This window comes from Pelobates fuscus, chromosome 6, assembly GCF_036172605.1.
Source record: "Pelobates fuscus isolate aPelFus1 chromosome 6, aPelFus1.pri, whole genome shotgun sequence".
NCBI lineage: Eukaryota > Metazoa > Chordata > Amphibia > Anura > Pelobatidae > Pelobates > Pelobates fuscus.
This window is the reverse complement of record NC_086322.1, coordinates 252,131,378-252,157,412: the sequence shown is the minus strand read 5'-3', so window position 1 is coordinate 252,157,412 and position 26,035 is coordinate 252,131,378. Positions and strand designations below refer to the sequence as shown.

Genomic DNA, 26,035 nt, shown 5'->3' with positions numbered 1-26,035 from the left:
AGTGCTTTACGTCAGAATAGAAAATGTTCGTCTAGTTGGAGAAACAGAAAGTGTACCCTTGAGAAACCATCTGGTACCCTTGAGAAATTACTCCAAGACAAAATATGAGATACTAGAATGGGTTGGCTGCAACAAACAGTAAGGGTTCTCACAGTTCCAAGATTTCATTTTGAGCTTGAGTTTATTCACATGCGTTTCAGATGGAGAAGAGAGTGGTTGTCATAACAGGATGTTCCTCTGGAATTGGGTTAGGCTTGGCAGTACTTCTTGCCTCTGACACCTGCTCAAGATTTAAAGGTAATCCTATATTTTATGCATTGTATTCTAAGATGTTATGAGTTTAACAGTCTCTTTCACTAGTAGAGTATCCCAGTATTATAGCTTCAATGTGTTGAGCAGAAAATTAATACAAAAAAAGTCACATTGAGTAAGCCTGACAAATTTCAGTATTTTTAGATATGCTTATAATATTTAATATAGCTTCCTATTAAATTTTGTTCAGCATAAATTTGGCAAGTCATAATCTCATCACTACTTGTGGTTTTGTTTAGTTAATGGACCCAGAGGAGACACCAATGGTCCATTGTGTCGAACCTCTACTGTTTGTTCGTCACCTGTCCTGTATTAACTCCATCACATTTCTTTATTGTGAAGGTGCATTAAAATACCCGGCAAGGACAGAATTTATAACTATTTATATAGATTGCATTAGGACCCAGTCAATTATGGGGAGTTTATAAAAAAAAAAAAAATACTTTGACTCCACATATTTCAGCTTTGCTGAGCTTCATCTAAGGCACGGTAGGCAATGTTTGGCACTCCAGATGTTGTGAACACATCGCCCATAATACCATTACAACTGTAATGGTGGCAAAGCATCCTGGTAGATGTAGTCCACAACATGTGAAGTGCCGAAAGTTGCCAACTCCTTTTAATGTAAAGGGTAGTCTACAGCAGCCTGAATTCCAAAGTGCGTTTATTCCACTATGTACATAGTTTACAAAATTAAAACCATTCAGGAATTTCTTTCTAAATATTTGTAGTAGCTCATTTGATCTTTGATGTGATGTAATTGGACATAACATAATATTTAAAAAATTGACCTGGCCTCCTCTTTTTGATTTGTAGTTTGTTAATATTGTAGGCATACCATATAATGGGCCTAGTGAGTACATCACTACCTGTTCACTTTTAAATGTAAATGGTATCTTGTATCAAGCAATTGCTGTAAGAGATATTATGGGTATTTGTTAGTTACCAAGTTGGCATTGGTGAGCTACTTGGCTGAAATACTCTGTTACTTATGGTTCTTGGTTGAAAACAAAGTTCTAGTTCAGGGGTGACCCAACATTTTTTTTATCTAAGTTTGTTGAACTACAACTCCCTTCATGCTATGCTAGCCTTAAATCTGGAAAAGCATCATAGGTGTTGCAGTTTGTCGACAGCTGGAGCTTTATTTATGGTCACCCGAGTTGTAGAAAATGGTGGGCTGTCCAATGAATATTACTGACCTGCTTAATCTATGAGCAATAGATAGCTGTATACATTTAGAACAGATATATATGCAGTTATCTATCTCTTGAATTTAAGGCTAGAGTAGCTGAACTGAAAGCATAGCGGACTTAGAGAATATTTCCAGATCGGCTATTTTTACCTTAGATTCAGAATTTACTTTGAAATCTCACTTTAGTCAATAGCCCTGTATATATATATATGTTGTTGAGGTCTGAGAAATACATTTAAACGTAGAAATGCACGTTGCGCTTACCTCTGCACTGGAACTGAACTCCTCCATTTTGGCTCTCTGTTATTATTATATACTCTGCCATTTTCTGTCATATATATATATATATAAAAAGTAATAATAACTTTGCATTTGTCACTCAGGACAGAGAGCGCATAGAGACAGTAGAGAAAAATGAAATAATAGGGGAGATTTATCAATGTGTTGTGCTCTGGAAAGTGGTACTAATGTAAAAGGGAAGTGCATGAGGGCTTCCAGCGTCTTCAAAGAATTGATCTAATGTTTTCTTATGGGGAAGGCCTAATGCCCACGCTGCATGAATGCACATTAGGTTCCTCCTGGTGGAAAAGGGTATTTTTAACCCTTTAATTGCCATGAGGGGTGAGAGGGAAAGGGGGGGCGGGGGAGCAGAGGTACACTATAGTTTAGAAATGCTTTCTATGTCACTGTAGTGTTCCTTTAACACATTTAGATGATTTTCAATTAAGGGCTCCCATGTATCAATTTCTGAATTCTGATCAATTTATAGAGATCCATCTAGAGTCAATACACTTCAATTTCAGAGTTCAGATTGCTCAAAATGAATATTCGCATATCTAGTAAATTACGCAAATTGTCTGTATTAACTCAATTGCTTCCAATTATTTTTGTTACATTTGCTATTGCATACTCAGCCTTTAACAAATAATCATATTTCTCCCAAATATAAAATTAAATATAAGGACATATACAGAAATTAAATCAAATCAGTAAGGCTCTCACATAATTAATTGTAATAATGACATAAAGAAAAATGATGATAATATTTGAAATAATTTATCTGGCTAAAACAGTTTTCATTGTTCCAGGGAAACTAATGTTTTATTGTAAGTTCAATATGTCAAGAAAGTAGGGTATTCACAAACTTCTATTTACATATACCGTCAGTGCTTTTTGATTTCTAATTAGTGCTTCTTAATGTTTTGATCTTTGGCCTCCAGTCTATGCTACCATGCGTGATCTGTCTAAGAAAGAACGTCTTCTGGAGTGTGTACGGGACTGCCACATTGACACATTTGAGATCCTGCAGATGGATGTCACAGACCAGCAATCTGTGATGGCCACTGTTGAGAAGATAAAGGAACAGCGAGTAGATATTCTAAGTGAGTTGGATTTTTTGCCTTAAATTGTGTACTTGCAATCTAGCACTAGTACAATACATTACAGATTTAAAGCGGCACTGTCATGCCGAATCCCGGTTTTTTTTTTAACCCCCCTCCCGCCTCCACTACATCCAATTGACCCCCTAGTCACCCCCAAATGCCCCTAAGCCCCCCAGATTACCTATTTTTAAATCTGTATCTTCTGCCCCGATCTTTATTCAGGGCGCCGCCATCTTTGTGTGGGTAGGTGAAGTCCCTGTGGGACACGTCATCTACCCACACTAGACAGACTGTGAGATTCCCGCACATGCCCAGTAAAACACCTGGACATGCGAACGGGAATTTCATCTATTCATTCATTCATCAGACAGACGAATTAATGAATAGAAAAAATCAGACGAACAAACTAACACTGAGTATCAGTGTTCGTTTGTTCGATCAGTTTATTACAAGGAGGTAGCTACCGACGTGCAGCTCCCTCCTTGTAATATGTAAAGACAGAAGCGGTGGGGAGCTGTGCTCCCCACCACTTAATAAGCCCCCCAGGTCCCCCCCTCACTCTATGGGGGTCAATATGACCCCCATAATAGCACAAGGGAGATTAAAATCTCCCCAATGCCCCTACTCGCTATACCGCGAGTAGGGGCATGTCCACTAAACAGTGAGCAGCCTGTGGCTGCTCACTGTAAAAACATAAATGGTAATAAGGGGGGGGGGACCTACTGTCCTCCCCCCTGGCCCCCACCCCTGCGCGGTGGGTGGGGGCACTAATAAAATAATAAGGGGGGGGACCTACTGTCCTCCCCCCCGGCCCCCACCCCTGCGCGGTGGGTGGGGGCCCTAATAAAACAATAAGGGGGGGGACCTACTGTCCTCCCCCCCCCGGCCCCCACCCCTGCGCGGTGGGTGGGGGCCCTAATAAAATAATAAGGGGGGGACCTACTGTCCTCCCCCCCGGCCCCCACCCCTGCGCGGTGGGTGGGGGCCCTAATAAAATAATAAGGGGGGGGGACCTACTGTCCTCCCCCCCCTGGCCCCCACCCCTGAGCGCTGGGTGGGGGCCCTAAATAAAGATAGGGGGGGGACCTACTGTCCTCCCCCCTGGCCCCCACCCCTGCGCGGTGGGTGGGGGCCCTAAATGAACCCCCCCCCCATCAAGGTGACTAGGGGTCCCAAGCCCCTAGTCACCCCCACCCCAAAACATTCTAACCCCTACCTACCCCCCTCACCCTAAAAATAGTGAGGGGGGAATAAAATAACTAACCTGTAAAAAAAATAATTAAACTTACCATTTGACGTCTTCTTTTTTCTTAATTCTTCTTTCTTCAGCCCCCAAAAAGGCCAAATAAAAATCCATCATACCCGTCGCACTTTAAAAAAAAAAAAAAAAAAAACGAGCGCCCAAAAAAAATTAATCCATGTTCACCCATGGAGGGCACGCCGCGTACTGAGCTCCGCAGGGCGGGTCAAGGCTTATATAGCCTTGCCCCGCCCTGCAATTAGGCTTAGAACACACTGATTGGTTGGTTTAAGCCAATCAGAGTGCTCTGTGTCATTTTACAAGCGTGGGAAAATTCCAAAGAACTTTCCCACGCTTGTAAAATGACACAGAGCACTGTGATAGGATGGTTTTCAAGCCATCCAATCACAGTGCTCTGTGTAATTTTACAAGCTTGGGAAAGTTCTTTGGAATTTTCCCACGCTTGTAAAATGACAAAGAGCACTGTGATTGGATGGCTTGAAAACCATCCAATCACAGTGATCTGTCATTTTACACAGCGTGGGAAAGTTCTTTTGAATTTTCCCACGCTGTGTAAAATGACACAGAGCACTCTGATTGGCTTAAACCAACCAATCAGTGTGTTCTAAGCCTAATTGCAGGGCGGGGCAAGGCTATATAAGCCTTGATCCGCCCTGCGGAGCTCAGTACGCGGCGTGCCCTCCATGGGTGAACATGGATTAATTTTTCTTTTGCGCTCGGTTTTTTTTTGGTTTTTTTTTAAAGTGCGACGGGTATGATGGATTTTTATTTGGCTTTTTTGGGGGCTGAAGAAAGAAGAATTTAGAAAAAAGAAGACGTCAAATGGTAAGTTTAATTTTTTTTTTTTTACAGGTTAGTTATTTTATTCCCCCCTCACTATTTTTAGGCTGAGGGGGGTAGGTAGGGGATAGAATGTTTTGGGTGGGGGGGGGGGGGTGACTAGGGGCTTGGGACCCCTAGTCACCTTGATGGGGGGGGGGGGTTCATTTAGGGCCCCCACCCACCGCTCAGGGGTGGGGGCCGGGGGGGGAGGACAGTAGGTCCCCCCCCTTATTATTTTATTAGGGCCCCCACCCACAGCGCAGGGGTGGGGGCCAGGGGGGGAGGACAGTAGGTCCCCCCCCTTATTATTTTACTAGGGCCCCCACCCACCGCGCAGGGGTGGGGGCCAGGGGGGGAGGACAGTAGGTCCCCCCCCTTATTATTTTATTAGGGCCCCCACCCACCGCGCAGGGGTGGGGGCCAGGGGGGAGGACAGTAGGTCCCCCCCTTATTATTTTATTAGGGCCCCCACCCACCGCGCAGGGGTGGGGGCCAGGGGGGAGGACAGTAGGTCCCCCCCCCTTATTATTTTATTAGGGCCCCCACCCACAGCGCAGGGGTGGGGGCCAGGGGGGGAGGACAGTAGGTCCCCCCCTTATTATTTTATTAGGGCCCCCACCCACCGCGCAGGGGTGGGGGCCAGGGGGGAGGACAGTAGGTCCCCCCCATCTTTAACCCCCGCGCAGGGGGCGGGGGGGGTTATTAGGTGTTTTTTTTTTTTTTTTTTACAGTGAGCAGCCACAGGCTGCTCACTGCTTACTAGACATGCCCCTACTCGCGGTATAGCGAGTAGGGGCATATTATTTACTAATACTAAGTAATCTTTACTTAGTATTAGTACATTTGGCTTCAAGACCAATTCAGGTATTTCAGCCTTTTAGTAGATAGCTCCCTGATACCGTGGGAATTAGGGAGTTATCTACTAAGCGGCTGCAAGATGCAGCCACAGCAATGAATAGGATCGGAGTTTCATTCATTAGAATGAAATTCCGATACGATCAAAGTACCGAATTGCATCCTAACACCAATGGAGAAACTCTTCTCATTCTGTTAGTATGCAATTCAGCAGTTTTGCCGGCGTTCTGTCTAAGTGACAGGACTTTCGGCAATACTGACAGGAAGTATTGTGGGAACTGGGAGGAAAGCTAGGGATCATGGGAAAATTGCTCTGACCAGCGGAAATGAAGCACACTTTGCTCCTCCGCTGGTCAGAGCTGGTCAAGCGGAGGAATCCTCCATAAGGCAAAGAGTCCCTACTTTGTCTTATAATTTTAAAGAAAACTAAAGAAGAATGGAAGAAAAGAATAACAGATCCTGAGAGAGGCGGAGAAGAGGAAGAGATTGAGGAAAGGTAAGTTCGGCATGACAGTGCCGCTTTAAAGCGGCACTGTCATGCCGAATCCCGTTTTTTTTTTTAACCCCCCTCCCGCCTCCACTACATCCAATTGACCCCCTAGTCACCCCCAAATGCCCCTAAGCCCCCCAGATTACCTATTTTTAAATCTGTATCTTCTGCCCCGATCTTTATTCAGGGCGCCGCCATCTTTGTGTGGGTAGGTGAAGTCCCTGTGGGACACGTCATCTACCCACACTAGACAGACTGTGAGATTCCCGCACATGCCCAGTGAAACACCTGGACATGCGAACGGGAATTTCATCTATTCATTCATTCATCAGACAGACGAATGAATGAATAGAAAAAATCAGACGAACAAACTAACACTGAGTATCAGTGTTCGTTTGTTCGATCAGTTTATTACAAGGAGGTAGCTACCGACGTGCAGTTCCCTCCTTGTAATATGTAAAGACAGAAGCGGTGGGGAGCTGTGCTCCCCACCACTTCATAAGCCCCCCAGGTCCCCCCCTCACTCTATGGGGGTCAATATGACCCCCATAATAGCACAAGGGAGATTAAAATCTCCCCAATGCCCCTACTCGCTATACCGCGAGTAGGGGCATGTCCACTAAACAGTGAGCAGCCTGTGGCTGCTCACTGTAAAAACATAAATGGTAATAAGGGGGGGGGGGGACCTACTGTCCTCCCCCCTGGCCCCCACCCCTGCGCGGTGGGTGGGGGCACTAATAAAATAATAAGGGGGGGGACCTACTGTCCTCCCCCCCGGCCCCCACCCCTGCGCGGTGGGTGGGGGCCCTAATAAAACAATAAGGGGGGGGGACCTACTGTCCTCCCCCCTGGCCCCCACCCCTGAGCGGTGGGTGGGGGCCCTAAATGAACCCCCCCCCCATCAAGGTGACTAGGGGTCCCAAGCCCCTAGTCACCCCCACCCCAAAACATTCTAACCCCTACCTACCCCCCTCACCCTAAAAATAGTGAGGGGGGAATACAATAACTAACCTGTAAAAAAAATAATTAAACTTACCATTTGACGTCTTCTTTTTTCTTAATTCTTCTTTCTTCAGCCCCCAAAAAGGCCAAATAAAAATCCATCATACCCGTCGCACTTTAAAAAAAAAAAAAAAATAAACCGAGCGCAAAAAAAAAATTAATCCATGTTCACCCATGGAGGGCACGCCGCGTACTGAGCTCCGCAGGGCGGGTCAAGGCTTATATAGCCTTGCCCCGCCCTGCAATTAGGCTTAGAACACACTGATTGGTTGGTTTAAGCCAATCAGAGTGCTCTGTGTCATTTTACAAGCGTGGGAAAATTCCAAAGAACTTTCCCACGCTTGTAAAATGACACAGAGCACTGTGATAGGATGGTTTTCAAGCCATCCAATCACAGTGCTCTGTGTAATTTTACAAGCTTGGGAAAGTTCTTTGGAATTTTCCCACGCTTGTAAAATGACACAGAGCACTGTGATTGGATGGCTTGAAATCCATCCTATCACAGTGCTCTGTGTCATTTTACAAGCGTGGGAAAGTTCTTTGGAATTTTCCCACGCTTGTAAAATGACACAGAGCACTGTGATTGGATGGCTTGAAAACCATCCAATCACAGTGATCTGTCATTTTACACAGCGTGGGAAAGTTCTTTTGAATTTTCCCACGCTGTGTAAAATGACACAGAGCACTCTGATTGGCTTAAACCAACCAATCAGTGTGTTCTAAGCCTAATTGCAGGGCGGGGCAAGGCTATATAAGCCTTGATCCGCCCTGCGGAGCTCAGTACGCGGCGTGCCCTCCATGGGTGAACATGGATTAATTTTTCTTTTGCGCTCGTTTTTTTTTTTGTTTTTTTTTTAAAGTGCGACGGGTATGATGGATTTTTATTTGGCTTTTTTGGGGGCTGAAGAAAGAAGAATTTAGAAAAAAGAAGACGTCAAATGGTAAGTAATTTTTTTTTTTTTTACAGGTTAGTTATTTTATTCCCCCCTCACTATTTTTAGGCTGAGGGGGGTAGGTAGGGGATAGAATGTTTTGGGTGGGGGGGGGGGTGACTAGGGGCTTGGGACCCCTAGTCACCTTGATGGGGGGGGGTTCATTTAGGGCCCCCACCCACCGCTCAGGGGTGGGGGCCAGGGGGGGGAGGACAGTAGGTCCCCCCCCTTATTATTTTACTAGGGCCCCCACCCACCGCGCAGGGGTGGGGGCCAGGGGGGGAGGACAGTAGGTCCCCCCCTTATTATTTTATTAGGGCCCCCACCCACCGCGCAGGGGTGGGGGCCAGGGGGGAGGACAGTAGGTCCCCCCCCTTATTATTTTATTAGGGCCCCCACCCACAGCGCAGGGGTGGGGGCCAGGGGGAGGACAGTAGGTCCCCCCCCTTATTATTTTATTAGGGCCCCCACCCACAGCGCAGGGGTGGGGGCCAGGGGGGGAGGACAGTAGGTCCCCCCCCTTATTATTTTATTAGGGCCCCGACCCACAGCGCAGGGGTGGGGGCCAGGGGGGAGGACAGTAGGTCCCCCCCTTATTATTTTATTAGGGCCCCCACCCACCGCGCAGGGGTTGGGGCCAGGGGGGGAGGACAGTAGGTCCCCCCCCCTTATTATTTTATTAGGGCCCCCACCCACAGCGCAGGGGTGGGGGCCAGGGGGGGAGGACAGTAGGTCCCCCCCTTATTATTTTATTAGGGCCCCCACCCACCGCGCAGGGGTGGGGGCCAGGGGGGAGGACAGTAGGTCCCCCCCATCTTTAACCCCCGCGCAGGGGGGGGGGGGGGTTATTAGGTGTTTTTTTTTTTTTTTTTTACAGTGAGCAGCCACAGGCTGCTCACTGCTTACTAGACATGCCCCTACTCGCGGTATAGCGAGTAGGGGCATATTATTTACTAATACTAAGTAATCTTTACTTAGTATTAGTACATTTGGCTTCAAGACCAATTCAGGTATTTCAGCCTTTTAGTAGATAGCTCCCTGATACCGTGGGAATTAGGGAGTTATCTACTAAGCGGCTGCAAGATGCAGCCACAGCAATGAATAGGATCGGAGTTTCATTCATTAGAATGAAATTCCGATACGATCAAAGTACCGAATTGCATCCTAACACCAATGGAGAAACTCTTCTCATTCTGTTAGTATGCAATTCAGCAGTTTTGCCGGCGTTCTGTCTAAGTGACAGGACTTTCGGCAATACTGACAGGAAGTATTGTGGGAACTGGGAGGAAAGCTAGGGATCATGGGAAAATTGCTCTGACCAGCGGAAATGAAGCACACTTTGCTCCTCCGCTGGTCAGAGCTGGTCAAGCGGAGGAATCCTCCATAAGGCAAAGAGTCCCTACTTTGTCTTATAATTTTAAAGAAAACTAAAGAAGACAGGAAGAAAAGAATAACAGATCCTGAGAGAGGCGGAGAAGAGGAAGAGATTGAGGAAAGGTAAGTTCGGCATGACAGTGCCGCTTTAAAACCAGGTTTTAATATGATATGTCTGTTGAAAGAAAAAATAACGTAGATAGATTATATATATTTGTCATAATCACTGGTTGACTGACAAAGTGCAGTGATTCCCAAATCTCAGGGCAGAATGGGATACCAATATCCCAGCCCAAGATTAGTGGGAGTTACACTCCCAGGCAGGAGTTGCCCCAATTTTATTTTAGCCCTCTCCCATTAGTGAAATGTCCGTTGGGAGAGGAACAAAGGAGACAAAAACATAAAGATAAATAAAAATTATATATATTGTTTAAGTTTTATGGCACATGGGTGTATATAACTAGGGACAGGGGTACTATATTGTTAAAAATACAGTCTTGTACTCTTAATGCTATAGTGTTCTTTTAATGTTACAAGGAATAGGGTACTGGTCTGCTTAGTGCAAAACACAGAATAGAGGGAGTAGGACTATTATTATGCTGCTCGTACTGGATAAAAATAGGGATTCACCACGACCTATCTTAACAGAAAGTAACGTCTTACACAATAGAGTGTATGGGATCCAGGAGCTAGCCTGTCTAGAAAGTTCAGATGGATACAATAAATTCACTATTAAAATGTTGTGCAATGTGTATGAATGTAGGCAGTATCAACTTGGAGGTGAACCAGATGAGAATAAGAATATAATAAATAGGGGGGCGGTGCCTGAAAGCAGAGCGGAGCAGACGCATGTTGCCGATGCTCCTGCAACTTCGCACAAATAACGCCAAATCCCACTAACCTGAACCAGCGATCCGACTTCTGCTGGTTCCCAAGCGACTCAGGACACCAAGACCTACGGGATGATGCCTCTCCCGAGGTCGTATACCCGAGTCCCGACCATACTGCCGCTGAGGCCTACACACGAGGCGGACGCGGGGGAGACGGCCGTTCTCCCGCCGCCGCCCCAAAGCACCGCAAGGCACAGACGAAATCCCCGTTCCCCCCCCCCTATGGACCGGCGGGGGTCATCCCGGTCCCCACCAAGCTAAGACCACCACCATACATGATACCTGTCGAGCAGAGACGCAGAGTGCAATCCAGATGGCAGAGGGTATAACGAATCCCACGCCAGTGGACCACCTAGCGATCACGCAAGCAAAGCTAGACCTGATCTTTAACAGATTCTGGGCGCAACTTGCAGCGCGACAAGCGAGTGCATTAACCCCAAACCAGCACATGACAAACCCAGCACCTACCCGGACCAGCCCTTGTGGACCCGCGAACCGCCCCAAGCTACAGAACACCCAGACAAACCTGCTACAACGCAGGAGACCGCGGGGACCACGCAGACTGATCACCCTGCAGAAGATCGCTAAAGCCAGCGGTAAGCATAAAGCGGGGAGAAAAGCAGGTGGGCGCCGACCTTTGGTGACTCCGACAATTACAGCCCCCCCAGATGGCATATCAAGATGGCGGAACACCTCGAGGCGCATAAATGAGGTACAGTCTCACACCCTTCTTAAACGCAAGGCCTCACACGAAACTAGCAGACCTCTGACATGGCGGGGCTATAACAATTGCCAGTTTGCATATGAGTGCAAAAGGGACCAGCCGAGACCCCACAAGCAGAGGGTGCACCAAACACATACAAAACCACCTCACACAAGCAGCGGAGTCCCGACCAGGCCCAAAGATGCGCCTCAAGGTCCAGAGCTTTACCCACAACGACGGGGACGCGGTACTGAGGGCCGCCCACAATGCCTTCCCAGGCCGAAGACCACATGGAGTCAGACTCCAAGGCACCGACCACACCGCCGGAGGCTTACCCGCCGCTGGCGGCGGCAGAACATCCGAGCCCCACATGGCGCCCGAAGGAGGGACGACCCGGCCTCTCTGAGCAACCGAGTCGGTGGATCACAGGTGAAGGCCTTCACAGGGGCCTGGGGCTGGCAGACAGCAGCCACCAGTCTGCACCAAGTCGTACCCCTGTGGAATTTACCAGTTGCCGAGGCCATCTTTCCCACCCCTCAGACACGCACGACGGCTCTACCCAGCAGCGGGATAGGCTGAACTAACCCTACTAACAGACTGTCTCACTACCACCACCCTTGGTTAAGGAATGTTGGGACATAACCTGTTCAGCTACATGACCTCCCTTTGCTGGACTTCCGTTTGTAACCTCACTTCTAAGTTACCTGTTGGTTTTAATATTTAGCTATAGCATGCATATAGATAAAGCGACTAGACAAAGCGTAATATTGAAACTTTACTGCTCAAACCGTAGGCGAATGAACAAGCTCTTTATTTTATTATATGTTATTTTCTCTTAGCGTATGGCAGACTTTTAAATGACACCCAGCATTATTGAATGGCAGGGCATGTGGACTGACGATTGCTTGCATAGTTTCAATAGCCGTGTAGAAACCTGTGCCTAGTATATAGCGTCTAGAATTTTCACATATACGTGCAGCGAGTTATATATCAATGGCTACGTCTTACTTTCGTGTGCTCACATTAACCGCTCTGCCACCTGCTTAACTATTGTTATACAGATTAAAAACCTTGCATTACATAGGCTATCTAGACAGACGTTGCTCATGTTTATAGTATGTTTTCGTTAACCGACAAAAAATAAAAATTAGGCATTGCTATTCAGGAAATGTAATTCGTCATTGTTAGCGATGTATTAACCCTATACTGTATACCACTCGTGCATTTCCCTCTCTTTATTTTGTACCCCATTGCATATGCCTTAATAAAAGAAAGATTGACAAAAAAAAAAAAGAATATAATAAATAGTGATTATATACTTTTTAAATAAAGATGTGGAAAAAAGAAAAGGGGTAAATGGTAGTAAAACAGTATATGGAACTGCTTACCGCAATGCAGTACAAGTCATGCACCGCTAAAAACCACTCGAACAGAACAGAATAAAAACTGGGTAGATAAAACACAGTTTATTAAACATGAAATTAAAAAAGGAGAAATAAAATACTGATCTGGAACAGTTCACAGGAATGTGGTCAGCATACAGGAGATAAAAAGTAACAGTAAACCTGCAAATCCAGTTAGGATGGATGTGGATTGTATAGTGGATGTTTGTCCTCTGAGAACCGGCTGCCTGTGAGGATGGCAGGGCCGCCACCAGAAATTTTGGGGCCCCTAACTCAGCTCAGGGTCCAATCCCGCCCACAGGTTCTACCTCCAAATCCCGCCCACAGGAATACACACACAGACACAAAAACACACACTGATACAAAAGGACACAGATACACACACACATAGATACATACTAACAGACACACATACTGAAACAGACATACACGCACATAGGCATATATACTGACACACACATACTGGGACATACACACATATACAGACACACAGGCATACATAGTGACAGATAGACACATAAATACACCGACATACATTCATTCATACTGGCATACTGACAGACATACATTCATACAGACAGACATACAGATACTGACATACATACATACATTCATAATGGCATACATTCATACTGGCATACATGCATATATACAGACATACTGACAGACAGACATACATTCATACATACTGACATACATGCATACTGGCATCCATACACACATACACACAGACATACGTTCATAATGACATGCAGACATACATTCATACTGACATACTGACATACATGCATACATGCATAATGACATACATACATATATACATACATACATAATGACAGGGGTCCTCAAACTTTTTAAACAGGGGGCCAGTTCACTGTCCCTCAGACACTGTTGGGGGGCCGGACAATAAACAATATGAACAAATTCCTATGCACAATGCACACACACGCATAAGGACATAAATACACACACATACTGACAAACATAAATTTATAAACAGACAGACACAGACATATACATATTGAAATACATACAGATACATACACACAGACAGACATGCATACATACCCATACTGACTTACACACACATACATACATACTGACATACATACATACATACATACTGACACATACATACACACATACATACTGACATACATACACACATACATGCTGACAAACATACTGACAGACACACAGACACATACATACACACACATACATACTGACATACATACTGACATACATACATACTGATACACATACATACATACTGAGATACATACACACACATACATACTGACATTCACACATACATACTAACATACACAAATACAGCTAATTTTGCTTACCTTTTTTTGCAGGTGGAAGGCTGTGGCTGATGGGAGTCGGCGTGGCTCCCGCAGCCTGGCTTTCTTCACTCCCGCACGGCGCGGAGGGGAGGGAGCTGGGAGGAAGTGACTGCCACTTCCTCCCAGCAGTACTTTGTGGCTGCGTTTTTTTAAATGGGCCCGGTCGCGCAATTGCACGGCCGCAGCGCTGACCGGGCCCATGAAGATATAGGGCCCATCGGGTGGCCCTAAGTGCGTAGGCCACCCGATAGGCCCCAACAGCGTGCTGCAACGCCGCTACACGTGGGGCCCGGGCAGCCGTCATGGTTGTCACCCCCTGATGGCGGCCCTGTGCTTGCATTCCAGCTACAGACCTCACTCTGAGCGGCGAACACTGCTACGGTCCAGGGGTGTCAAAGGTCACTGGGTACGTTGATCTCCTGCTGATCTCTATTCCGTGTCTGTATCCTGTTAGATCTGGGTGGTCTTACGCGTTTCGTGGGTGTCAGCCGCACTTCTTCAGAGACTGAGACCTTTTTTAATTTCATGTTTAATAAACTGGTTTTTATCTACCCAGTTTTTATTCTGTTCTGTTCAAGTGGTTTTTAGCGGTGCATGACTTGTACTGCATTGCGGTAAGCAGTTCCATATACTGTTTTACTACCATTTACTCCTTTTCTTTTTTACACATCTGTATTGTTACAGAGATTAGGATACTCACACCACATAAAACTGTTGCACTTTATATACTTCAAGTACACATATATACCGTACCTTTTTAAGGATTTTTTTAGACTCTTCTAAGTTAATAGTAGCATTTAAAGATACAGAAACCATTTGTTTCATTCTATATATCCCTTAATCACTATTTATTATATTTGTATTCTCATCTGGTTCACCTCCAAGTTGATACTGCCTACATTCATACACATTGTACAACATTTTTAATAGTGAATTTATTGTATCCATCTGAACTTTCTAGACAGGCTAGCTCCTGGATCCCATACACTCTATTGTGTAAGACGTTACTTTTAATGTTGTCTATATTTTATTATTTGTATAATTTTTATGTTGTAAAGTTATTTTTTTGTTTTTTCATTTTCTTTATTTAGTGATGTTTTTATTTTTAAGCGTATTACAACAAAAGGCTTTAGATATACATGCAATATGACAAAGAAAAAAATGTGCAAGAACTAGAATTACAATGTAGAAACGTTGTGTAACATATAATTGCAAGGTATATATGATAAGTGGTTTTCCTTCAGTTCTGTAGTAACTGAGCATGAACAATTTGAGCATGAACGAGTTGGAGTTTCATTGTACCCCCTAGTTTGCTTTCTCTATTGGCTACGTAGGTTCAATGTGGGTAATTGAAAGTTGAGGGTTGGTACTGATGGGGGTTCGACTGTGGTGACTCAAGTTGTGTCATTGGATTTTGGTTTTAATAGCTTTGGTTTTAATAGCTTTGGTAACAAGATTTTTTAATGGTTACTATTAAACATGCGTCTGTGTCTTAACCTTTCTGTCAGCACCCCGTACTTTTAGCTCTGTTTTTGTCTCTCGGGCCGGTCTCTCCACTACTAACCTAACTTTTTTCATACAGTATGTAATGCTGGGGTTGGTTTGATGGGGCCTTTGGAATGTCACACCTATGATGCCATGAAGAACATATTTGATGTCAACCTGTTTGGAACCATTGGCACTATCCAAGCCTTTCTGCCTGGGATGAAACAAAGGAAGAAGGGTAGAATCATCATTTCTAGTAGTGTAGGAGGTCTACAAGGTAAGAGTCACTAAACAGTTTATAATATAATGTATACATAACAATGTAATATCTACTGATATTCAACTTTACAGATAATAATATAGACACATAATCTAGCTTTAAAATACAACAAACTTTATTTACTTAATTTAACCAATTTATTCTTTTATTTTTAATTTTTTTTTTAATTCTTTATTTTCAATGACAGAAAAAACAAGCATATGAGCAGTACATAGGCTTATGCAGAAGCCAAGATTCATATTTTACAGTGGTTTCACATTGATACGGAAAGCAGAGAGTGTGCTATTAGGTGTTATTACCACTGTGCAGTTTTGTTTTGTTTTTGTTTTGTTCAAATTTATGTTTTATTGTTTCAGTCAAGATGGTTCGGGGTACAGAAGAGAAGGTAGGAGGGGTAGTTAAACATATGCCACTTTCATTGTAACATTAATGGTTACGTAACAGCATAATACAGATACGTGTTGAACATTTGTTTCATCGTTACCGTAACAATAAATTGCCAATAGCGAAATAAAGCATTAGTTGTCTTATTGCTCCTCCTGTCTTCTCGAGAGTCTGGATGGTAGGAACCTGTTTTGGGGGTTTAAGAACACTGTGCAGTTTTTTACTTGTACTGTTTCCTTCTGTCAGGTTTTTTGTTTATTCATATACAGAGAGACAACAAAAACTATGCACGGTTAAGTTTAACCTTGAACAATACAAAGACAAAATAGTAATTACAGGAGTTATCATATAGAGATACCACAACCTCGGGTGTTCCCGTAGGTCTTTGGGTGAGGAGAAATGGATGAAGGTTTGTGGCTCTTTCTGTTGTGTGGCCCATAGGCGCCATGTCTTTATCTACATTCCTTATGTGCCTATGTGTCAGTTGGCTAATGTGTCGTCCCCCTTCGTGACTGTTGCCGGTCCAGCGACTTATAGTTGTTTATGTCCTTCGGGTATGTGGGGTTGGGTAAGTGGGTGGGTTGGTGGGTAAGTGTCGACGGGCTTGGGGATGGTGGTTATGGTGTTGTTCCCTGTTGGGATGTGCGTCTACTGATTTCAGTGTGTGTCTTTCTGTGTGTAGTCGGTCTTTATTTTTAATTTTTGTTAAAAAAATTATTTATAGGTAAATTTGAATGCATTTGTGGGGACAAAATAAAATTAATGTTTAAAAAGAAACAAAGAAAAAATAGAAATACCCTCCTCTCTTCTTACACACTCCTGTAAACATAAGAATATATCCCGTAACAAATGCATTATTTTTTTTGCTGAAACAGTCCTGTTATGGAGGGATGAGGCTTATGATGTTAAACGTTTATCACGAAAATCACGTTTATCACGAAAATTGAAAATACACAAAAAATAAATAAATAGTGATTCTATTCTGAACAATTTAAAGCCATTTTTGTACCTTTTTAAAGTGATCTCTTGTGTCATGCTAGGTGTTCCATTCAATGATGTCTACTGTGCCAGTAAGTTTGCAGTGGAAGGATTCTGTGAGAGCCTGGCTATAGTCCTTCAGCATTTTAATGTACAGTAAGTAACTACTCAGTGCTACGTTCAGTGATGTACGCAGGTGTAAATAATTAGATAGATAAGCTATGCAGCCTGGAATTAGTTAGTTCCACCCTTGTTAAAGGGCTCAAGCACCATATCCACTACAGAGTGATGTAGTGGTTATGGTGTCAGGAGTGCCCTGGTGCCCCTTTAATGTAAGTAGTTGACAACATACCTGGTGTCCACTAGGTACTAGTCTCCTCATTCGTTGATAGCCAGAAGCTCTTGCATTGAGCTATACCAGACGGTGCATTTATAATGCATTGACTTAGCGTGCTGTAGTGGTTATGGTGGAGTGTTCATTTTTAATACATTCCAAATACAAAATGACCATTATAACTTATGATTATTACAGCATGCTGAATGGGTGAGGTTATCTAGAAGTGCCTATAGTCCTCTTACACTCTCCTTTTAAAATCAACCTGTTTAAAAATGTTCTTATATAAACCGAATGCCTTCCAAGCAATGAGGGATTACCCCCATGTTTGGCTAATGGGTGGGTTAAGTTAAACAAAGCTGACATTGATAATATGGAAGTGTTAATTTTACATGATCAATTCAGCCTGGACATGATGAAGGGCCCTGATTTATATCAAACCAAAATGTTTATAGTATTAAACTAAGCATCAGGGGACTCTAAGCAGCATAACTGCTACAGCAAATTGAAATGATAATGTTCCGTAGAATGTCCCTTTAATGTGCTACAGAAGAATTAGAATGTATTCGTACAAATTGTCCTTACATTATGTCTTTCCTCTAATTAAGCGTGAGCCTTATTGAATGTGGTCCAGTAAGCACCAACTTCATGGACAACCTGCAGAGATTGGACCCAAGTGACAGCAGCCTACAAAGTGTGGACAGTGATACCATCTCATTATATGCTCAGTATCTCCAGCATTGCAAGACCATATTCCAAGATGTGGCACAGGACACGGATGAGATTTTACAGGTCTGTGTCTATTGGAACATGTTCTAACCATGCATTAACACACAAAACACAGTCAAACAGATACATAAAACATATTGTTGGAAAATAATCCAATGGGGGATCTAAACGCATTGTAATACATCACAAGACCTTGTGTAGTTTATGGTGAGGCTTCCAAAATTCCCTTAATTACCTTAATTTTACTTAAAGGACAACTATGACCTCAACACATTTTTTTTTACTATATGACCATGTCATCAAGATTTGAAAGCAAATAGATTATGTGTTAAATGAAGTAAATGTAAATAAGAAAAACTCCACCCTACCTTTAGTATGTGACAGGATATTGCAGTCATATATATGCACCTTTGTCAAACCTCTCTATAGTCTCTGCAGTCTACCCCTGCCAGTGGCCCACTGAGCTCTGACCCTGCAGAAGGCACCGTTTCAGTGCAGGGTTCTAGTGCCCTAATGATTCGCTCATGCTATGAATGTTGGGGACAGTAGGTCAAAGCAAGACCGCAGGGAACTAAGGGAACAAAAATGGGATATAAGGTGGTATGCTGTAAGCACCCAGATCAAGTCATCTCGTTGAAGTGGTCTGGGTGCAGTGCCACGTACCCTGAACCCTGCAGCTGAAACCATTGCAGTTTTAGAGAAACTGCAATATTGATATTGCAGAGTTAAGACTCCCTCTAGTGGCCGTCTACCAGACAGTTACTAGAGGTGCTTCCTGCAGTTTCACAAAGTTTACCAATCCCCATAGGAATGCATTGATTCAATGCTCTCCTATGGTGAAGACCTAATGCGTATTACACTCGCCATGCATTCGCATTAGGTTCACCCTCACACAGAAGTCGGAGGAGATGGAGCCAGCGCCAAAGTCCATGGGCATTGGAAACAGACATACAGACATACATACATACAGACATGCATACAGACATACATAGACATACATGTATGCATACAGACAGACATACAGACAGACAGACAGACATACATACACATACATGCATACAGACACATACACGCAAACAGACAGACATACATACATACACAGACAGACATACAGACATACATACATACATACATGCATACAGACAGACATACACATACGTGCATACAGACAGCTCATTTTCCAGCCACCCTCCTGTCTCTTACCTTTTCTTTGCAGGAGGGTGGCTGTGGATGATGGGAGGCGGCGTGGCTCCCTCTTCACAGGCGCGCGCTCCTCCCGCGCGGAGTGAGCAGGGAGGAAGTGACCACTTCCTCCCAGCAGCACTTGCGGCTGCTTTTTTTTTTTTAAAGGGGCCCGGTCGCGCTATACCGTTATAGTTGTCACCCCCTGATGGCGGCCTTGTTGCCACTGGTGGTACACTATAGCTTTGTATTCCCAACAATATAGTGTTCCTTTAATACATCAGTCAGTGTTAAATTACTTCTAGACAGTTTCACTTTTAATATGTATCGTGATTTGAAGGATAAAGAAAAGCATGTAAAAGTAGAAGCTTAAACGAAAGATTTAAAAAGATTTAGGCAATCTGGGGTGTATTTTAGGGGGATTAAGATCTAAACATCCATACATGCTTATACACATGTAATATATATATATATGTCTTTTATAAACAGTACTTGGGATAATTATATGCAGATCTCCATTGGTTGATGATAACAGTTAATTATGAGGTAAGATTATGACTTTCTTTGCCTCCATTTATTTTGCCTATTTATTACAGGTGTACTTAGAAGCCATTGAATCACCAGTCCCATCACTGAGATACTTCACCACACAGTTCTTCATGCCCCTAATAAAGCTGAAGTTATCCTGTGCAAGTGGCTCGGAGTATGTTCAAGCCATGCATAAGTTTGTGTTCTCCGAAACAAAGCCAAAAGAGTAATAGTGGCCATACCCAAACTGCTACTCTTTATATCAAGCATTTTTTCATTATCATTGACCAGTAATAAGGTAACCTGAAGATCATGGTGACTTCAAACACCATTTAAGGATTTTGAAGGGACACCCATTCATTTTTCAATGTATTTAAAAGAATGCAGAAAATTAAAATGTGTCATTAAACAAAATTTGAAATCCATGCTTTTGTTATATATTCCCAGTCTGTTCGTCAATACAGTGACAGAAGTGCCATGTTTGGCAGGTCTGATGTTGAGAGTGTGAAGGGATGGGTGGCACTGGAAGGTGGTCATGTGGATCCTTGACATTTTTATCTTCCTTGTTAAAATCCGCAAACTACAATCATTACTGTTTAAACTGCTTTCAGAGAATCTCCTCAAATGTATGTTTTCCTGACAAGATTCCGTTTGGGTTAAGCATCCTGCTTCTCCTCTCTTGGTGCCTCTTTGGAGATGACCATAGGAATGCATAAACTTGAGAAGAGTCTTTGGAAGCAGTTTAAGCAGTTAGCATGCTTATCATCCTTCTTTAGTCTGTGTTTTGGATATAATTTGGTCTGTATAGCAGCACTGAGAAAGGCATGTTCTAGGTGTGCCCCCCCCCCCTCCCCCCATTTTCTCATCTGTTCTGTTGGGTGATCAGGAGGACTGTGTGGAAATCAAACTATATCATGACAAAGTAGGAATACTTTGTCTCACAATGTAGGCTGAGTGTGAGAGATATTGATACAATGCGGCTTTTAGCAGTGGTTGAGGAAAAATTACAATTTCTCACATATTAAGCAAGTTGGTCTATGAAGGCTCTTACAGTTTGGCATTTATATTTAGCCAACATATTCCGCAGTGCTTTACAATTCTAGAAAGATGTAAGTAAGACCCTGTTCAAACAAGCTTACGGTCTACGGTAGGCAGATATATAGTGTTAGGAGTCCAAGGACACTTACTGATAAGGTGGTTTGTTACAGTTTTGTGGGAAATGTCCATAGACCTCAGTGTTGTACTTTCACTCATACACGAAAGAACAAACACACAAACTAAAGATGATGATTAAAAAAACAAACAGAGGGGGGCGGAGCCTGACCGCGAGCGAGAGTAGTCGCCATCTCACGGAGCTCCGTAGGTCCTAGCCGACAAAAGCTTGAATTTAAGGGATTAAACCCTTCGCCCTACCTGCAATAGGCTGTTAACCTGCGGAGTGAGAGAACCGGAGACGATCTATGCCTTTCATCCAGCCGGCGAGAGGCAAGAGGCAGAAACGCAAACCAGGGGCCTACACACACTCACGGAGCCCGACCTGGTCAGACCTGCTGGATTGCTGGCAGCCTCACGGGGACCCGGAGGCTGTGGACTTCACTGACGCCCTCCAACTACCCTTCACGCAGATGGGCAGACGATCACAGAAGGCCCCCCTGGAGCCACAACCAGGTTCCAGAGACATAGGGGCCTTACTACAGCGAAATCAGGCAGCTAAGATGGCGGACAAGGCAGAGCACAGACCAGTACTCTCTCCTGCAGAGCCTGCTTGCCCAGACCCACTACCAGAACAGGTACCGGGCACAGCTGAGAATGTGGACGGATCGGCGCCGGTCACTCAGCGGGACTTCCACAACCTGGTACAGGAGATCAAGTCCCTCCTGGCGGCGGACGTGGCAAGTATTAAAGCAGACATACAGGCAGTGGACACTAGGGTGAAGGCCTCGGAAGAGGATATAGTCACACTCAAGCAGGGACTCTCAGACCTCCAAGCCACAGTCTTGACTATGCAAACGCATCAACAAGCCCTCTCACTACATTACACAGCCCTAGATGACAGGTCTCGGCGAAACCACCTGAAAACTAGAGGGATCCCTGACACAATCACGCCGAACAAAATACCTCATTATATGAGGCGCCTGGTGGCCTTCATACCGCCCCAACCCAAAGCCGAGAAATTCTCTATAGACGGGATGTACCGCCTACCAGCGGCAGGTGGCACTACTTCTACCTTGGTGAGGGATGTGATCGTCCGCTGTTCCACCTCACAGGATAAAAGGCTCCTGATGACAGCGATGCATGGCAAGACGCCGCTACCCTTTGAAGGGTCCAGCCTCTCATTCTACCAGTATGTGTGTATGAACGCATGTCTTAGGCAGTATATGTGTATGGATGTATGTATTAGGCAGTGTGTCTGTGTATGGATGCATGCATTAGGCAGGGTGTGTTTATGTATGTATGTATTAAGCAGTATGTGTATATGGATGCTGTATTGGGCAGTATGTGTGTATGGATGTGGGAATTAGGCAGTATGTGTGTATGGATGCTGTATTAGGCAGTATGTGTATATGGATGCTGTATTGGGCAGTATGTGTGTATGGATGTTGTATTAGGCATTATGTGTGTATGGATGTGGGAATTAGGCAGTATGTGTGTATGGATGCTGTATTAGGCAGTATGTGTGTATGGATGTATTAGGTAGTATGTGGAAACAACACAGTAAAGGAGGAGACTATATTTAAAAGAAGAAAAACTACCACAACAAGAGGACATAGTTTTAAATTAGAGGGGCAAAGGTTTAAAAATAATATCAGGAAGTATTACTTTACTGAGAGGGTAGTGGATGCATGGATTAGCCTTCCAGCTAAGGTAGTAGAGGTTAACACAGTAAAGGAATTTAAGCATGCGTGGGTTAGGCATAAGGCTATCCTAACTATAAGATAAGGCCAGGGACTAATGAAAGTATTTTAAAAATTGGGCAGACTAGATTGGGCCAAATTGTTCTTATATATATATATATATTCACGCACACATACACTGCTGTGTATGTGTGTGCTGTGTGAGGGTGCTGTTAGTTTGATGTGTGTGTGAGGGTGCTGGTAGTGTGCAATGTGGGTGAGGGTGTGTGTGTGTGTGCATACTTGTGAGGGTGCTGTTAATGTACTGTGTGTGAGGGTGCTGTTTGTGTGTGAGGGTGCTGTTAATGTACTGTGTGTGAGGGTGCTGTTAGTGTGCTGTGTGTGTGTTTGTTGGGTTCTGTTTGTGTTTGTGAGGGGACTGTTAGTGTGCTGTTTGTGAGGGTGCTGTTTGTGAGGGTGCTGTTTGTGAGGGTGCTGTTTGTGATGGTGCTGTGTGTGTGGGTGCTGTATGTGTGTGTGGGTGCTGTATGTGTGTGTGGGTGCTGTATGTGTGTGGGTGCTGTGTATGTCTATGGGTGCTGTATGTGTGTAGGTGCTGTATGTGTGTGGCTGCTGTATGTGTGTGGCTGGTGTGTATGTGTGTGGGTGCTGTGTGTGTGTGTGCTGTATGTTTGTAGGTGCTGTGTGGGTGCTGTGTATGTGTGTGGGTGCTGTATGTGTGTAGGTGCTGTGTGTGTGTAGGTGCTGTGTGTGTGCTGTGTATGTCTGTGGGTGCTGTATGTGTGTAGGTGCATGTCTGTGGGTGCTGTATGTGTGTAGGTGCTGTGTATGTCTGTGGGTGCTGTGTATGTGTGTGGGTGCTGTATGTGTGTATGTGCTGTGTGGGTGCTGTGTATGTCTGTGGGTGCTGTATGTGTGTGGGTGCTGTGTATGTCTGTGGGTGCTGTATGTGTGTTGGTGCTGTTTATGTGTGTGTGCTCTTTATGTGTGTGGGTGATTCTGGGGGGTGGAGGTGGGGGTACATTACTCAATATCCCCCCTCCCTTCTTATCTTATGTAGGGAGGGGGGGATTCTTGTTCCTTGTTGCCTTCCCTGGTGGTCCAGTGGAGGTGGGGGCAGATCAGTTAATATCCCCCCTCCCTTGTTACCTTATGCCTGGGAGGGGTGATCATTTCTGCTGCCATCCCTGGTGGTCCAGTGGAGAGTGAACTCCGCTCAGATCTCGCGAGAGGAACCGGCGGAGCTGCTGGCAAGAGCTCCCTGGGTCCTCTCCTGCCTCCCTCCCTGCTTGTGGGTTGGTGGGGAGGGAGGCTGAGAGCAGAGCCAGCCCTCGGATAGCGCCGGCTCTGCATGAGCCGACAGGGGGGATCCTGAGATCTCCCCTGCCGGTCTCAATACATAGGCGTGCCGCGGGGATTAGGGTGTGCCCAGGCACACCCGGCACACCCCGTGCACACACCTATGTATGGATGTAGGTATTAAGCAGTATGTGTATATGGATGCTGTATTGGGCAGTATGTGTGTATGGATGCTGTATTAGGCAGTATGTGTGTATGGATGCTGTATTAGGCATTATGTGTGTATAGATGTAGGTATAAGGCAGTGTGTGTTTATGGATGTATGCATTTAGCAGTGTGTGTATTAGGCAGACTTAACTGGAAACCATATGGCAAAATTTAGGCCAAAATAGCTGATCTAGAAGAATTCTCCAATTCGGCTACAGTCACAGTTCAGCTGTTTTTGCTTAAACTTTGCAATTTGGTTTTTTGAACTCACTGCAATTCAGAGTTTAGTGAACAAACCTCTTTTAGATTGTATTTGCTTTCATGAGGGGGTGGCAAAATGGATCTTTGCCTAGGGTGGCAGAAATCCTTGCAACCTCCTTGGGTGCAAGGAGTCTGTAATGATACCGGAGAAACTGACGGAAGCCAAGCACAGAGAGATGGACACAGGTTTCTTCAGGAAGGAAGAGATTCTTTATTCGGTTCACCGATCGGGACTCAGAGGGACTAATGTCACCAAAATACAATAAGTTCTGAGCCCCGGACAATAGTGTAGGCTCCTTATATAAGCATGTAACTCCTCCCATAATAAGCTCCACCCACACATTCTCTTACCCAATCAAACGAACAAGAACTAACTTCCTGTTTGACCGCATGGCTTGCCCAGCACAATGGAGGAGGGGAATACTACATCCGGTATTCTCGCACATGCTCCGTACACTACTGATCGTATCTTTGCCACGTGCAACCAACCGACCGATACACCAGAATATGCACGTACACATGCCACGTGGTAATCTCGGCCTACTAAATTTATTTTTACCGAGATTCCACCACATTCCCCCCGTTGATGCCTCTGATATTTTCACAATTACGGAGGCATCACTTAACCTTAGTTTGCATATACCTCAGGTTGCCATGAACCAGACCAGATCTTGCGACTAATGATGTGAATCCCTCAACATTCTTCTTCCTGCACTAGTTCTCCCTGATTTAGAGCCTCATATCTATATATGGCCATTATCTGTGCAGCAGCCTTTCTCTCTGCTATATTGTCTATAATGCCCTGCACAGACCTAACTACCAAAGGAACAAGACATGGTAGGAGAAGACACAGCATTAAGATTAGCATGACTCCACCTACCAATGCCTTAAGTCCTCCAAACTGCTCATACCAATTACCAAACCAACTACTTGGATTATACCCTTTCCAAACCTGAGTAGGCACATGCGCTAGTTTAACCATATGGCTAGTAAGCTCAGCTATTGCTTGCCCTTCATCATCTATTTGAAGACAGCAATTGCTTAGGTTAAACTTCCCACATACACCTCCCTCTACTGCCAATAGATAATCCAAAGCTAATCTATTTTGGTAAACGGCTGTCCTCATCCTAGTATTATGCTTCGCTAGGAGATTGAGCGCTTGCAATGTTTCATTGGTAATTATCTCAGCCACTGCCTGTAACCTTATAATATGGTTGAGCATATATATTGGGGTTCTATATCCAAAAGTACCATCCTCTGCCCACGTAGCTGGCCCATAATAATCTATAATACGCTGGGGAGGCCACTCATTATCTTCCCAGGTACCTATCTCTAGGGGTCCCCTTTTCTTTCCATGATTCACATCATATACCTTAACTCCCAAAGTCTCTCCTGTTTCAATAGGCAACAAGAAGAAGGATGGTTTGAGCATACCTAACACACATGCCCCTTCCCAGTCCTGTGGTAACTCCGAATAGGCCTTCTTACCACAGATCCAGTACAAATTTGCTGGGGCTTTCCAACTAGATGTGATGGATAGATC

At 44.6% G+C, this 26,035-nt stretch overlaps 1 protein-coding gene across 1 annotated transcript; it reads left to right on the top strand.

Annotated features, from left to right (window-relative positions):
* HSD17B1 (hydroxysteroid 17-beta dehydrogenase 1) lies at positions 1–20,198 on the top strand. Its single transcript, XM_063425405.1, has 6 exons — positions 1–297; positions 2,725–2,886; positions 15,553–15,732; positions 17,160–17,253; positions 18,040–18,223; positions 19,939–20,198. The coding sequence occupies exons 1-6, from the start codon at positions 201–203 to the stop codon at positions 20,098–20,100; spliced, it is 879 nt and encodes a 292-aa protein (XP_063281475.1). The 5' UTR covers positions 1–200; the 3' UTR covers positions 20,101–20,198.
* The last annotated feature ends 5,837 nt before the right edge of the window (positions 20,199–26,035 follow it).